General features: G+C 40.9%; 1 protein-coding gene across 1 annotated transcript; it reads left to right on the plus strand.

Annotated features, from left to right (window-relative positions):
• The first annotated feature begins 1,567 nt into the window (after positions 1-1,567).
• Positions 1,568-12,146, plus strand: PDIA4 (protein disulfide isomerase family A, member 4). Its single transcript, XM_010001553.1, has 10 exons — positions 1,568-1,574; positions 4,268-4,439; positions 6,147-6,352; positions 7,008-7,146; positions 7,678-7,883; positions 8,545-8,703; positions 9,820-9,971; positions 10,360-10,516; positions 10,611-10,844; positions 11,398-12,146. Exons 1-10 carry the CDS (start codon positions 1,568-1,570, stop codon positions 11,811-11,813), a joined length of 1,848 nt encoding a protein of 615 aa, XP_009999855.1. The 3' UTR covers positions 11,814-12,146.
• The last annotated feature ends 753 nt before the right edge of the window (positions 12,147-12,899 follow it).

Consider the following 12,899-nt stretch of genomic DNA (forward strand, 5'->3'; position numbering starts at 1 on the left):
CCCGGAAGGAAAAGCTGGTAATTAGTCCTGTTGGCAGGTACCGGCTTTGAAATTTCCAGTCAGTCCGAGGTGCCATGACCCGGCAGAGCGCTCCGTTCCTTGCTCCTTTGCTCAGGGACCTGTGTATTCTCTGTGTTCCGTGCTCATTGTTTCCCCCCCCCCAGGGAAGGCCGCGTGTCGCTTGTTTCTTCTTCCCCTCGCCTTTGGATCTCACTCGTGCGTGAAATACTCTTCTTTCCGACATTAGCTGAAGCAAAGCTGCTCTGCCTGAGCAAGTTTAGCGCCCAGACGCAGGCGGCAGGCATTCAAAGGGGCTTCTTTATTGGTTTTAAGCGTCTTTCGTATGGATTTTGGGAAGTCTGCACCTTTTGTGTTTCGTACATCAACACTGCTGTGTGTTAAGTACTAGAGGGCATTCAGGGAGATGGGATTATAGATTCCTTCCTGAACTTCTGTCCTTCAAATTCTTGCTCTGTGCATAGTCACTGTACCTCGAAGAAATACGTTTTTGTTAGGTACTTCATCTGTGTGACAAACTGATCTGTGTGGTAAGCATCAAGAGGTTTTTGTTTTGTATACAGTATATAATCTACAGTAAGGAGATGGAGAATCTTCCTGTGAAGCTTTTTTAATTCTAAGCTGAAATAGATGTGTTATGTGTATTTGCTTTTGAGCTAGAGTACTGGGTTATCATTGCTTTGTCGCATGTGACAAAACCCAGTAATTTCCCCTACTACCTTCAAGTGATGAAATAACACCTGTGATGTTTTAGCGAAGCCTGGATCCTGTGGCTGACAGCAGTATCTCAGCTTCTGGTGGGTCAGGTTCTCATCAGTGCTTCCCATGAGCTGTCCTTCTCTGATTGCCTTGGCAACAGATTACAAGTCTTGACTTTGATGTTTCTGAAAACTGAGCTTATCCAATTGAGAAGTAGGCACTGCAGTGTTCTCCTCAAAAGGAAACTTTCAGGCAGAATCCAGAAATCATTGATACATGTATGTGGCTTTTTCACACAAGATTCACCCTACTTAAGAAAAGCTACTAGCCCAGACTGATAATAAATGCTGAAAGTTCAGTGTTCATTACTATAAGAATTAATTTTGGATAGAGTAGCTGCCCTCTTGAAGAAGACCTGCCAGCAAGCATCATGTGCCTGAGGTCATGACATTGAGTGTCATCTTCATCATGTTTTTTGACTTGTGTGATAATGTGTTGAAATTTGTGGAAATACTTTGTTGGAGTAAAGGGAGTGGTCTGTATTTTACAGGGGGGCAGGTTTTAGCCACAGCTGTCACTTGTTGGTTTGTCCACTTGCTTTGCAAGTAGCTTTAAGAAACAAAGCCACTTCAGTTTCGGTGCAGCAATTTTATTTTCATGAACTGCCTTATGCAAATATCTATTATCTACTTCTGCCATTTCAGCTGTCACAGAGTAATTCTGTATTAGTTCTCTTCAATATGTAAATCATGAATGCTGCTTGATTTTAATGAAAAAAAATCCTGCTTACCTCTCCCTTAGTCTGTCAGGTCCTTGAAGAAGGTCTTTCAAGTCCTAATACTGAAGGGACATGAGAGGTAACTATGATAACCCTAGATATTGGTGAAGCTGAAGACTATAGAGTAAGTTTGCACTCTTAAGGACCAATTTTTAGGTGCAGTCAACTTTGTTTTTTAAATGCATGCCCTCTGTAAGCCAGTTGGGAAAAGCTGGAGTCCTCTCCAAGGAGGAAGAAGCAGGTGTACATAATTCATCAGCATCAAGGAAGTTTTATGTTGGCAGGCCATACAGCCACTTGCAGTGAAAAACAGAATAGTTTCAGTGAGGGATGTTAAATCTAGTGGTTTAACACTTTTGTGCAGGCTGTATCTGTAGGTGATACTTCGTTCTCACCTTTCTAGACCATGAGCCTATGCCACAGTAGCTGCAGTGATCTTTTTGTGGATGGGTAGTTAGTATAGTAAACAGAAATGATAGTTGCAGCCTGGTGGGGTTAGTTTTAGAGGGGTAAAGCAGAACTCACTGGCTAGCTTGGCTCAAATTCCTTTGTGTCAAGAAAAATCAAGTCTGAAGTGATTTGCTTGGAAAAGCAACAGGCATTGCACAACTCACCAGGAATTCAGGCAGAGACTGACCTCAGATATCCTGCCCTGAGACACGGCCCTCAAAACTGCTGTGCAGACATGTAACCAGAAGGTTTGACTGCTGAAACTCCCTGAAAAGGAGCTTTTTCACCAGTGCAGTCCTGTCGGTACATGGCAGCTGTAGATTCCCTTCAAGGGTGTTTGACAGTCCAGTCCTTTCACTGCTAGTGCTTAGAGGCAGCAACACGGGACGCATTGTCCACTAGCAAATAGTGCTTTTAGCTGCTTTGTAGATCAGGTGACAGTAGTGGCTGTTAAAGAAACTTAATCCAGCTAACTACTGTTGTGTGATAAATGATCTCCTGCGATCTCTCCCTTCATCAGAAGCTTAAATATTTTGGTGGTGTATAAAGCTGGGTTCCAATTAATGCATTTTCTATAGGAGCACATACGGTTTTCTGAGACCATATTGGCTTATTTTTAAAAATACCTCTTCCAACAGAAAAATTAATAGTGCAATTTAATGGCATAATTTTTTCCATAGTGAGCTTATTCCTACAGTCTGCCATTGGTCTGAGAATCATAGAATCATTCAGGTTAGTAAAGACCCTTGTGATCACAGAGCTTGTTTTATTCACTTCTTCATACCTGGATACTGTATATTTATCATTCTTAACTTTCAAATTACAGGTGAAATCAGAGCATTTTCAGAATTCTTGTCCTGAATAATTAACTTAGGTATACATGATTTCCTGTCCTACTGCAGTAACTCATGTCAGCTTAGTCAAAAGCCAATTAAAGTTAAGTAGATAATAGTTTTGAACAAGAAAACTTAGTGGTTTTTTTGTTGGGTTTTTTTGTGGTGTTTTGGATGTGGGTTCTTTTTGGGTTTTTTTGAGTGACTTGTTTGTTTTGGGGGGGTTTTTTGTTTGTTTGTTTTGTTTTGTTCTCTAATCCTGGTACTCATGGTACTTGAAAGGGCCTTAACTTCAGTGTTGCACAGTTTTCATACTTATTCTGTGATGATAATTCATTTAAAGTAATTCAGGAAGGCCTGCTTGCCTTGAATGATAGCAGTTTAAAAAAAAAAAGTTTAACAAATATTAAAAATCTACCTCAAATTGCAAGACTGAACAAAGATTAAGCCTGTGGAAATCTCCTGGCTTCAGCATTCATGTGTTAACTTTACTTTGGTAATTCAGCAAATTGCTTTTTCAAAGGTCTCCCCAGAATTTCTGTGGAAGAAGATTTCACATAATTGATTTTCGACGAGTACCTTGAATCTACCAGATGATCAAGATACACAGGACTGTGTTTTCTGAGGATTCCTCTGACAGCCACTTGATTTTACCCTCTCTCTGGTGCTGATGCAGAGCAGAGTGATACTTCTATGGGTGGAAAGCCTCTTCAGTAAATTGCAGATATGAAACATTGCTGTAACTGAAAGCAAGATATATTGAAGTGATAGGGGTGTGAATAAGCAGCCAGGAACAAAAGCATGGTTTTGAAGTGCTGCTTCTAAACCACCTTGGTAGTATTGGAATTACAGCATTTTTGTTTATAGCAAGCCTGTCATTAGGCCTTCAGACAGGCAGAGCATAGCAGTTGTGCTATTACAGGTGTGAGTGAGTAAGGGTACAAAGAAAGCATTTGGGACAGATAGCATCTGCTTTTTGGGTACAAGATAGCTAATTTTTCCAACCATAAGTTGCTGTGCTTGAAGGACAGCTGTACTGCTGCATGATGGAGGGCTTCTGATTGGATTCAGGTATGATCTTTGTGCCCTTCTTGCCCAACAAAACACATCTGGTACCTTGCTTCCCACGTTTCAGTAAGATATGCATGCAACAGACCTTAGTACTGATTGTCACATAGGCCTGTGGGCACAAATTCTGGTTATGTCCATTTTGTTAGTTTGCCCTGAAGACTAAAATACATGTTGACTCTTTCCTCTGAAATACTGGTATTGTTAGCTGGCATAGCGTGGATAGAAATTAAGTGGGACTGGTCAAACATCACAGTCCAAGGTCTTTGTAAACTGAGGTAGATGTCATTGTATGTGGAGCAAGTATTAACTTGCGTTGATCCTTTTTTTAAACCACAGGATATATTTAATCTATCTTTGAGATGGTAATGTATTTTAATGTTTAAAAATTTGTATTGCATTTATACTTTTACTTTTCTAGAGTCTGTTACAAAAGAAGCTGATGATGATGACGATGATGATGATGACGATGATGACGAAGATGATGACTCTGAAGTTAAAGAAGAAAATGGTGTATTGGTCTTGAATGATGCGAACTTTGACACCTTTACTGCAGACAAGGACACTGTGCTGCTGGAGTTCTATGCACCATGGTGGGTTCACACTCTGTGGTACTTCCCTAGATGCAGGACTGGGGGGCTATCAGAGGCTTCTCTGACAGGACGCACCTGAAAAGTGAGTTTAGGTAGCAGTTTTAAAGATGATGTAGGAATAGTTTGCCTGCAGGATGAGCACAGGACTCTGCCATAGTCCAGGGTAGGAAATATTTCTGATGGTGTGGAGGTACCCCTTCCCCTGCCCCTATACCATGTGACAGACAACAGCCTGCTCTTCCACCACAGATGTGGGTCATGTTGAGGGATCCCATGCCTAAGGAAGTATAACCCTGGTTCCCTCCCTGCTCTGTGCCTGTCAGGGAACACAGATGGTCCCAGTGAACCCCAGAAGCGTTATGCAGTGTTGTCTTGCTACCTGCTATCATGTCTGACCCACTGAGAACTTGTGCACTTCCTCATCTAGATGAAGGAATGGAGGAGACTTCCCTAGCAGGAGAATTGCTAGAAGGCTTTCCTGTTTTACTTCAAATCTCTACCCATGCCAGAAGGGTGTGGTGTGAGTAAGGACATAACTTGTTTGTATTATCCATTTAAACAGTGCCTCATATACCTACCTAATCATGGTAATTCTGCTGGCATTCCTGGGTACACAGAGTAACACTAGTGTGCTACAATGGATTTGTCTGCATTCAACTGAGACATTTAGGCCAGAATGTATCTTCTTTCATTCTCATGAACAAAAATGATGGGGATGGTTAGTGGTGAAAAACAAGAGCAGAACATATTTGCAGTCAAGCTGCTGACTTAGTGTAGCTGCCAGAACCTCTCTTCCTTTGTGGCTTAGTGATACAAAGCTGACTGACTTGTTTGTCCTTTTCTAGTCATTGAATAGAGGGAAGAATATGATCTTCCTTGAGATGGAGTTGCATTTTATCTGTTGCTACCCTCATTACAGAGAATCCCATCCCTGCTTGGCTGTAGGTATTTCTACAGCTGTAGTTTGCTAATATGAAAACTGAACATGGAGCTTAATTTATCTGAGCAGAAGGATGTGTGATAATCAGAGACTAAACACATCACTCTTTCTACTCACCCTCCTGCCAACTGAGACAGGTTGTCTGCTATGCATGATTTTCCCTCTTTTTTCTTAATCTTCCTGGTTTCAGACCCTCAAGCTATATTCAACCTTTCTTATGCCGGTATCGTTTGTCATGCCAACTTTTGCAGCAGGAGCTTCTGTTCTCCCAGAGAGTTATCATGTGGTCAGAGAGCAGGTGCTGCCATACTGTGGTGGGTGTGAGATTTCATTAGGTCAACTTAACTACTGGTTTATTTTTCTCTTTAGTTCAATTAGGGTGCTGGATAGAGAGGATGAACCTAGATTAGAGAGAAGCTTATGTCTGAATGAGACCATATTTGGAGGACCAGGGAGGAAGGAGAAGCACAGCAGAAAGGTTCAATTTTGTTTTAAAATGAATTGTTACATTTTTTTACAATGGCTTTGTAAAATATATATGGAATTGTGTTGCATTTTGAATGGGGGGAAAAAGTGTTGGGACTTGAACAAACAGTACATTAGCTACAGCTGCTCTATACCTCTCCATGATCTGAAATCAGAGCAAGACAAACATTCTTATGTTGATGTTGTGAACATCTGTCAGAAGGCATTCTGGAACTGCAGAATAACAAAACCCTGTGGGTCTGTCCAGCATTCATGTATCTGCTTGTGTCTTCCCCTGACAGGTGTGGGCATTGCAAGCAGTTTGCTCCTGAATATGAAAAGATAGCCAAAACACTGAAGGAAAATGACCCTCCTATTCCAGTTGCCAAAGTAGATGCTACTGCAGCCACTTCACTAGCAAGTCGTTTTGATGTCAGTGGCTACCCAACCATCAAAATCCTGAAAAAAGGCCAGCCTGTTGACTATGATGGTTCTCGGACAGAAGATGGTAAGCTCCAGTCCTTTGCAATTCTCTGTAAGAAAGCAAAGAAGTTTATGGTCTTGCTTCTTAATGTGACTATTTTGAAGGACTTTGGTCTCAAGGTAATTTATTTTAAGCTGAATAATATTATGAAGGCTGAAATTTTGCCTGTCCTCTCAACTGGCTGTGTGCTAGAGGAAAAAATTGCAAGGAGTGGGTTTTGCTGTTGCTGATGGAAAGTTTCTAGAAGTAGAAGTAGTCGCATGCTTGGACCAGCTAGTAAGAAACACCTGGTCTGTATATGGACTGTGTATAAAACTACTTGTGTCTTCACAATCTTCTTCATCAGAGGGGAATTACTTCGATCAGAAGGGGAAAACTGCCTTTTCTGTCTGTTTTGAAATGCGAATTTGTGTGTTGCAGTGCTGCAAAGTACAGTCTGTCTTGTGCATAAAATGCTCTATGGGGTGAAGAGAAGAACTTCTTGGTAATACCAACAATGAAATAAAGCATAAAGGAGCTTGATTAAGAAAGTGTTCTTGTGTAAGCTTGGCACAGAAGCTTTGGTCCAAGACCATGCTTGTCACTCTGATTTTGAATTCTTGATATCAACTCTTGTATTTCATGCGCTATTGATGTGATAATGCAGCCTTGCTAATTGGGCTTTTGAATTGCATTTCAGCCATTGTGGCCAAAGTCAGGGAGGTTTCTGATCCCAATTGGACCCCTCCACCAGAAGCTACTTTGGTATTGACCCAGGATAATTTTGACGACGTTGTGAATGGTGCTGACATAATCCTGGTGGAGTTCTATGCTCCATGGTAAGCAAGAAGGCAGTCACCTGTACTTTCCTAGGACAGCTGGCCTGAACACACTTGGTGAACCTGTTTTTGGTTGTTAAGCCTCAATTTTAAAAAGGCTTGTCTTCTGCAGGTGTGGGTAGCTCTAGTGTGCCTTAGTTCAAATCTGGATCTAGGATCACGTTACAAATCACTTGAAGACTAGACTGGATCTGTTGCTCAGCAAGGGGTGGTCTCCAGAACTTCATCAAAGATTCTCCTTACTTACTAGTTTGGGAACATGTTGAGAGATACTGAAAACCAAAGGAAGACTGCCCTTAGTTTAAAAACAGCCTCTGAAAATGAAACTACCTATGGGAATGGGGGGGTCAGACATAGAGCTGAGGTTCTGGTTAAAGAGACAAGTCTTCCTAGACTGAAGTGTTCTCTGTAGCTTGAATAACCCCATTTCTACTTTCTTCATTCTGGAGGGCAGCTCTTCCAAATCAGAGGTAGAAGGTACCTAGAAGGACTCATGGCTTGTAAAAACTCCCTTCCTCTCTCCTTTGCTAGGTGTGGACACTGCAAGAGACTTGCTCCAGAGTACGAGAAGGCTGCCCAGGAGCTCAGCAAGAACACACCTCCTATTCCCCTGGCTAAAGTCGATGCCACTGCTGAAACTGAGCTTGCAAAGAAGTTTGATGTTACTGGCTACCCAACTCTGAAAATCTTCCGCAAGGGCAAACCTTATGACTACAATGGTCCGCGGGAAAAATACGGTACTGCAGCTTCTGCTTTTTCTTATTTTCTGAGGGCTTGACCAGAAATGTTTTTGACATGTGGATAGGACTTGCACTCTTGTTAACATCATAGCAGTGGTATTTGGGAAAACATGAAAAACTCTGCTCTCATACCTACATAGGCCAGCAGTATAAATTTGTCTTTGTAACATTTGGTGGTACTTTGAGCTCCTTTTATTATACAGTAAGTTAGATACCCATAGTGAAATGGTGGTACAAGTAAATAAGCAGCCTTTAATTGCACTGAAACATGTCACAAGGGCTGGCAAGGTGCTCAATATTAAGTTTAATAAGAGAGAAGACTTAAATCTATCCAAGTAGAACTTTGGCTCATAGCAGAGTTAGGAGACAGTGAAGGATCTAGAATTTTAAAAAGGGTTACTTGAAAGGTCAGCTGATATCCATGCAACTTGATCACTTCTTCTGAAACCAACCTGAAAGAGAATATCCAGAGCTGCAACTTTAAAAACTTGGTCTGAGGTCTTGCTGATTTAGTCTTTTATATATTTCAGGGGTGCTGCACAGAAATAAAGGTGTCCATGGAAAATGTGGTGTTAAACAAGGTCATAGGGGGAATGCCTGAACCTTTCAGTTCAATAAATGTTCTAAATAACTTTTTGGGTACATGTTTGTCTCACAGGTATTGTTGACTACATGATTGAACAAGCTGGTCCTCCATCCAAACAGATTCAAGCTACCAAGCAGGTACAAGAATTTCTGAGGGATGGGGATGATGTCATCATCATTGGTGTCTTTAGTGGAGAGAATGATAAAGGCTACCAACTCTATCAGGAAGCAGGTAAATAATGTTTTAAAATATTAGTGTATGTTTTGTTGCAGTTCTGTTCAGAACGTTGGGCATGGAGAGATCCTTTGTTTCTGCTCATATTTCAGTGGAGGAGGCTAGAGAGGAAGAAGATGGAAGAGTGATCTTCCACTTGTACTTAAGCAAAAAAGCTCACACCAGATTTTGAGGCTATAACTGAAGCATCGGCCATTCATAGGAGACACCTTCTCTTGGTACTGTCCCCCTAAAAACATGCATACTAGAGAGAAGGGAAAATCCCTAGCTGAGGCAAAAGTTGCACCGTCTTGGTTTTAAACCTTGCTAACTTTGCCACCTGCTATTGTTTCATATCTGACATTTCCAGAGGCTGGACTCTGCCAGACTTGCTTGGGTCCTGGAGAAAGAATTACCATCCACCTCTGGATCAGTTTAGCTATATCGTTCTTGGCAATGTTTATTGTTAAAAACCCCTTTGATGTGACACACTGACAGTGCTGTTAACAGTATTTGGTACCACACAGAATAGGCTAAGCCTGTGAAGTGTTCAGTCCCTTTAATTAATCGCTGTGTCTTGCATAAGCAAACTAGTCAAAGCCACTCTTGGTTTCTCTTAGAGCTTTGAAAGCGCAGTAGAGGCAATTCTCCCCTGGCTATGCCTGCTTCTGGGGCTGCCATCATTTATAGTTGTTGTGTTAGGATCCAATTTGGTTGCTCCAGCATGGCAAGAAACAGAACTGTTTCCCAGGCTGCTCCAAAGCAAATAGATTGATTAGGTGACCTTGTGAGTACCTTTCCAGCTCTACTTTCTGTTATTTGGGGGAAAGCCAAGGGGTAGGAGACTGATAATCAAATAGCTGTTTCACTATAAGTGTTTTGGAAGCTGTTCAAGGTTTTTGAATATGTAGAGTAACTCACCAAGTAGATGGGTTGTTGAACAGCATTCAAATAGTGTTACTTGTATTGTGTGTATTTTCACATGCGCCACTCCTGAATGGGGACTGTTCTCCAAGACTCTGGGTTGTTTGTGTCCCATTGAAAATGGGAAGAGAGTTTCCTTGCAGTGCCTTCTCAAGATTTCAGTCAGAGGCTGTAGGTTCACTTCTTGATGACTCTTCTTCAATTTTTCAGCTAATGGTTTAAGAGAAGATTACAAGTTCCACCACACCTTCAGCAATGAGATTGCAAAGCTATTGAAGACATCTCCAGGAAAACTGGTAGTCATGCAGCCAGAAAAATTTAATTCAAAGCACGAGCCCAAGATGCGTGTTTTGGATCTTAAAGTGAGTAGCTGGTACCAAGCTAGAAAACTTTTGTGCAGATCGAAGGTTTTCTTTCTTTGTATGCATTAGCAGTTCTCATCTTCCTCTGGGAAGTACTTCACTAGATATTTGAGGCAACCTGTTTGTCCTCTGAAATTGTACTGCTTTTTTCAAGAAAGCTTTATGAAATAAACCCTGAGGTGACATATAAAAAAAATTTACCCTTACAATATTTAGTATAAGGGTAGAATACAAAATTATCTTGGGGCTCAAGGATTTTAATAACATGGTGACTGTATGGTGCACCTCTTTCTCATTCATGCATGCATCAATATTAGTTTTCAGTAGCATGTAACGGAAGTGCCACTGAAGTTCATTTGTCTGAACTTTTTCCCAATTTTATAAGCAGGATTCTACAGATGGATCAGAGATTAAAGAGCACGTGCTAAAACATGCTTTGCCTCTAGTTGGTCATCGCAAGCCTTCCAATGATGCTAAAAGATATGCAAAGCGCCCCCTGGTGGTTGTCTATTATTCTGTAGACTTCAGTTTTGACTACCGTGTTGGTGAGTTAGCTAACATTACCATTCCTCTGCTCTGGGGGGAAGCAAGTAGTGAGCAACTAGAAATTACTAATTTTCTTCTGTTCTGGTTTTTCAGCTACCCAGTACTGGAGAGGCAAAGTCCTGGAAGTGGCCAAAGACTTCCCTGAATATGTTTTTGCTGTTTCTGATGAGGAAGACTATTCTTCTGAAATAAAAGACTTGGGCCTTCTTGAGAGTGGAGAGGATGTCAACGTTGCCATTCTGGATGAAGGTGGCAAGAAATATGCCATGGAGCCAGAGGAGTTTGACTCTGATGTACTTAGGCAATTTGTGCTGGCATTCAAAAAAGGTACAGTTTTTGAAATAGGGCTTTCTAAGCCATTTGGGTTTTTTTTTTCCCTTCCAAGGTTTTTTCCTGAGGCAATGACTACGGTAATGTTGAATGTGCAGCCTTACAGTGCTCTGTGGTTTCTTGCCTTTTTTTTTTAAATCTCAGTTTGTTAACTTTTTTTTAACTGTGGTGTAGCATCTAGCTCTATTCTAACACTGAGCAAGTTTGGCAAACATAAAATGTTTTGTGCTGCTTTCAAGTGTGAGCCAATCATTCATATTTGGGGCTAGTGTAATAAATCACTGGCTAGTACATTGTGGATGGACAGCTATAAAAAGAGGGAGAAAGGTTCTAGAGAATTGTGAAACAAATGGTTGCTCATATTTCACAAGGGTATTAAGCTAAAACGTTGCCAGCAAGCTAGCCTGTTTCATGCAGAGGTAGGTTCATTTACTGGTAGAATACTTTTTCCCTGGTGGGAGGATGTACTTTTGCCCTTTCTTCTCGGAGGACATCATAAGGATTGCTCTTCCTGTGTTCTAACAATGGTGTGTATTTTGCTTCCTTCTAGGAAAACTGAAGCCTATTGTGAAGTCCCAGCCAGTGCCAAAAAATAACAAAGGGCCCGTGAAAGTGGTAGTGGGTAAAACTTTTGATACCATAGTAATGGATCCAAAGAATGATGTTCTCATAGAGTTCTATGCCCCATGGTGTGGACACTGCAAGAAACTAGAACCGGTGTATACTGAGCTAGGCAAAAAATATAAAAATGAGAAAAATCTAGTCATAGCCAAGATGGATGCTACTGCCAACGATGTGACAAGTGACCACTACAAAGTGGAGGGATTTCCCACTATCTACTTTGCTCCAAGGCACAAGAAGAACAACCCTATTAAATTTGAAGGCGGGGACAGAGATTTAGAACATTTGAGCAAATTTATAGAGGAGCATGCAACAAAACTCTCCAGAACAAAAGAAGAGCTTTAGATAAGATGAGGGCGGTGAAGAAAAATTGCCTGTACATTGTAGTTAAAAGCAAGTTACTGACAAAACTTTGTGAGAGAAGAATTAAGCAGTTTGAGCAACGAGATTCTTGAGCAGTAAAACTATTGCAGTATCTTTTTTTATATGGCAGAAAAAAATTTCTGGACACTGAACTTCTCTGATATGAATGTCTTACATTAGTTACGGTTTTGATCTTTGGAGAAAAATACATCCTTTATTTTTTTTGTGACTATACTGAGCTTGATTATTTGACTGCAATGCAACTGTTTTTTAAGTTAACAAATATTACCAAAAGGAGAGAACCAGATCCCTCTGCCAAACAGATTTGTTTGTCTTTTTTGTTGGTATGGTTATTGGGGACTGTTTTGAGCCAGTCTCTCTTTTGTTATATTTCTGTATACCTATTGGTTTGACTGTATCACTGTATTCATTGCTGAGAGTAAGAATGGGAGTTTTCTAAAGTGTGGATGCATTATTTGGTGCTATTGAGATAAGACACAGTGACATACTAAATGTGCTATAGACTTGTCTGCTCTTGCTTTGTTCCCTTCTTTAGAGAGGGTGATGCTAAAATAGCAAGGCTTTTCTAATTTATGTTTCTTTACTAGTCCATATTGACCCATGTATATCTTAGTCTTCCCAAGTATGTTTTGGAGTAATTGGAGTGTGGCAGAAAGAGCATTGAGTGGGTGGTAATGCTTGGATTCTGTTGTCAGGTCTGTGTTATTGTTTCCTTTCCTTTTGCAGAGAGGAAAGTGTTTGCTAGTGATTCTTCTTTGGGGAACCAGACCAAGACCTTCAGATGGAATTTATTCCTGTGGCAGTTACTGCAGATACAAGGGATGATCACATGTACTCTGTGCTTGACTTGCCAGTATGTGTGTTTAAAAGTGGATTTTGATCTTGAATGTGCTAGTTTAGATATGTCCATGAAATTATGGGCCATGTTGGATTAGCAGGCTGATATACTCCAGAAGCACTGTCTGCCTCTTCTCAGAGCTGTGATGCTGCAGTGTATGTGACTTGTGTCACTGACGGCATTTTGATGCTTATGTCATTTTACAGGTA

This window comes from Chaetura pelagica, unplaced genomic scaffold, assembly GCF_000747805.2.
Source record: "Chaetura pelagica isolate M959 unplaced genomic scaffold, ChaPel_1.0 scaffold7, whole genome shotgun sequence".
NCBI lineage: Eukaryota > Metazoa > Chordata > Aves > Apodiformes > Apodidae > Chaetura > Chaetura pelagica.

Coding starts and splice junctions, on each gene's coding strand:
- PDIA4 (XM_010001553.1), top strand. Junction 4,440..6,146: donor CTGGAGTTCTATGCACCATG/GTGGGTTCACAC, acceptor TTCCCCTGACAG/GTGTGGGCATTGCAAGCAGT. Junction 7,884..8,544: donor TGGTCCGCGGGAAAAATACG/GTACTGCAGCTT, acceptor TTTGTCTCACAG/GTATTGTTGACTACATGATT.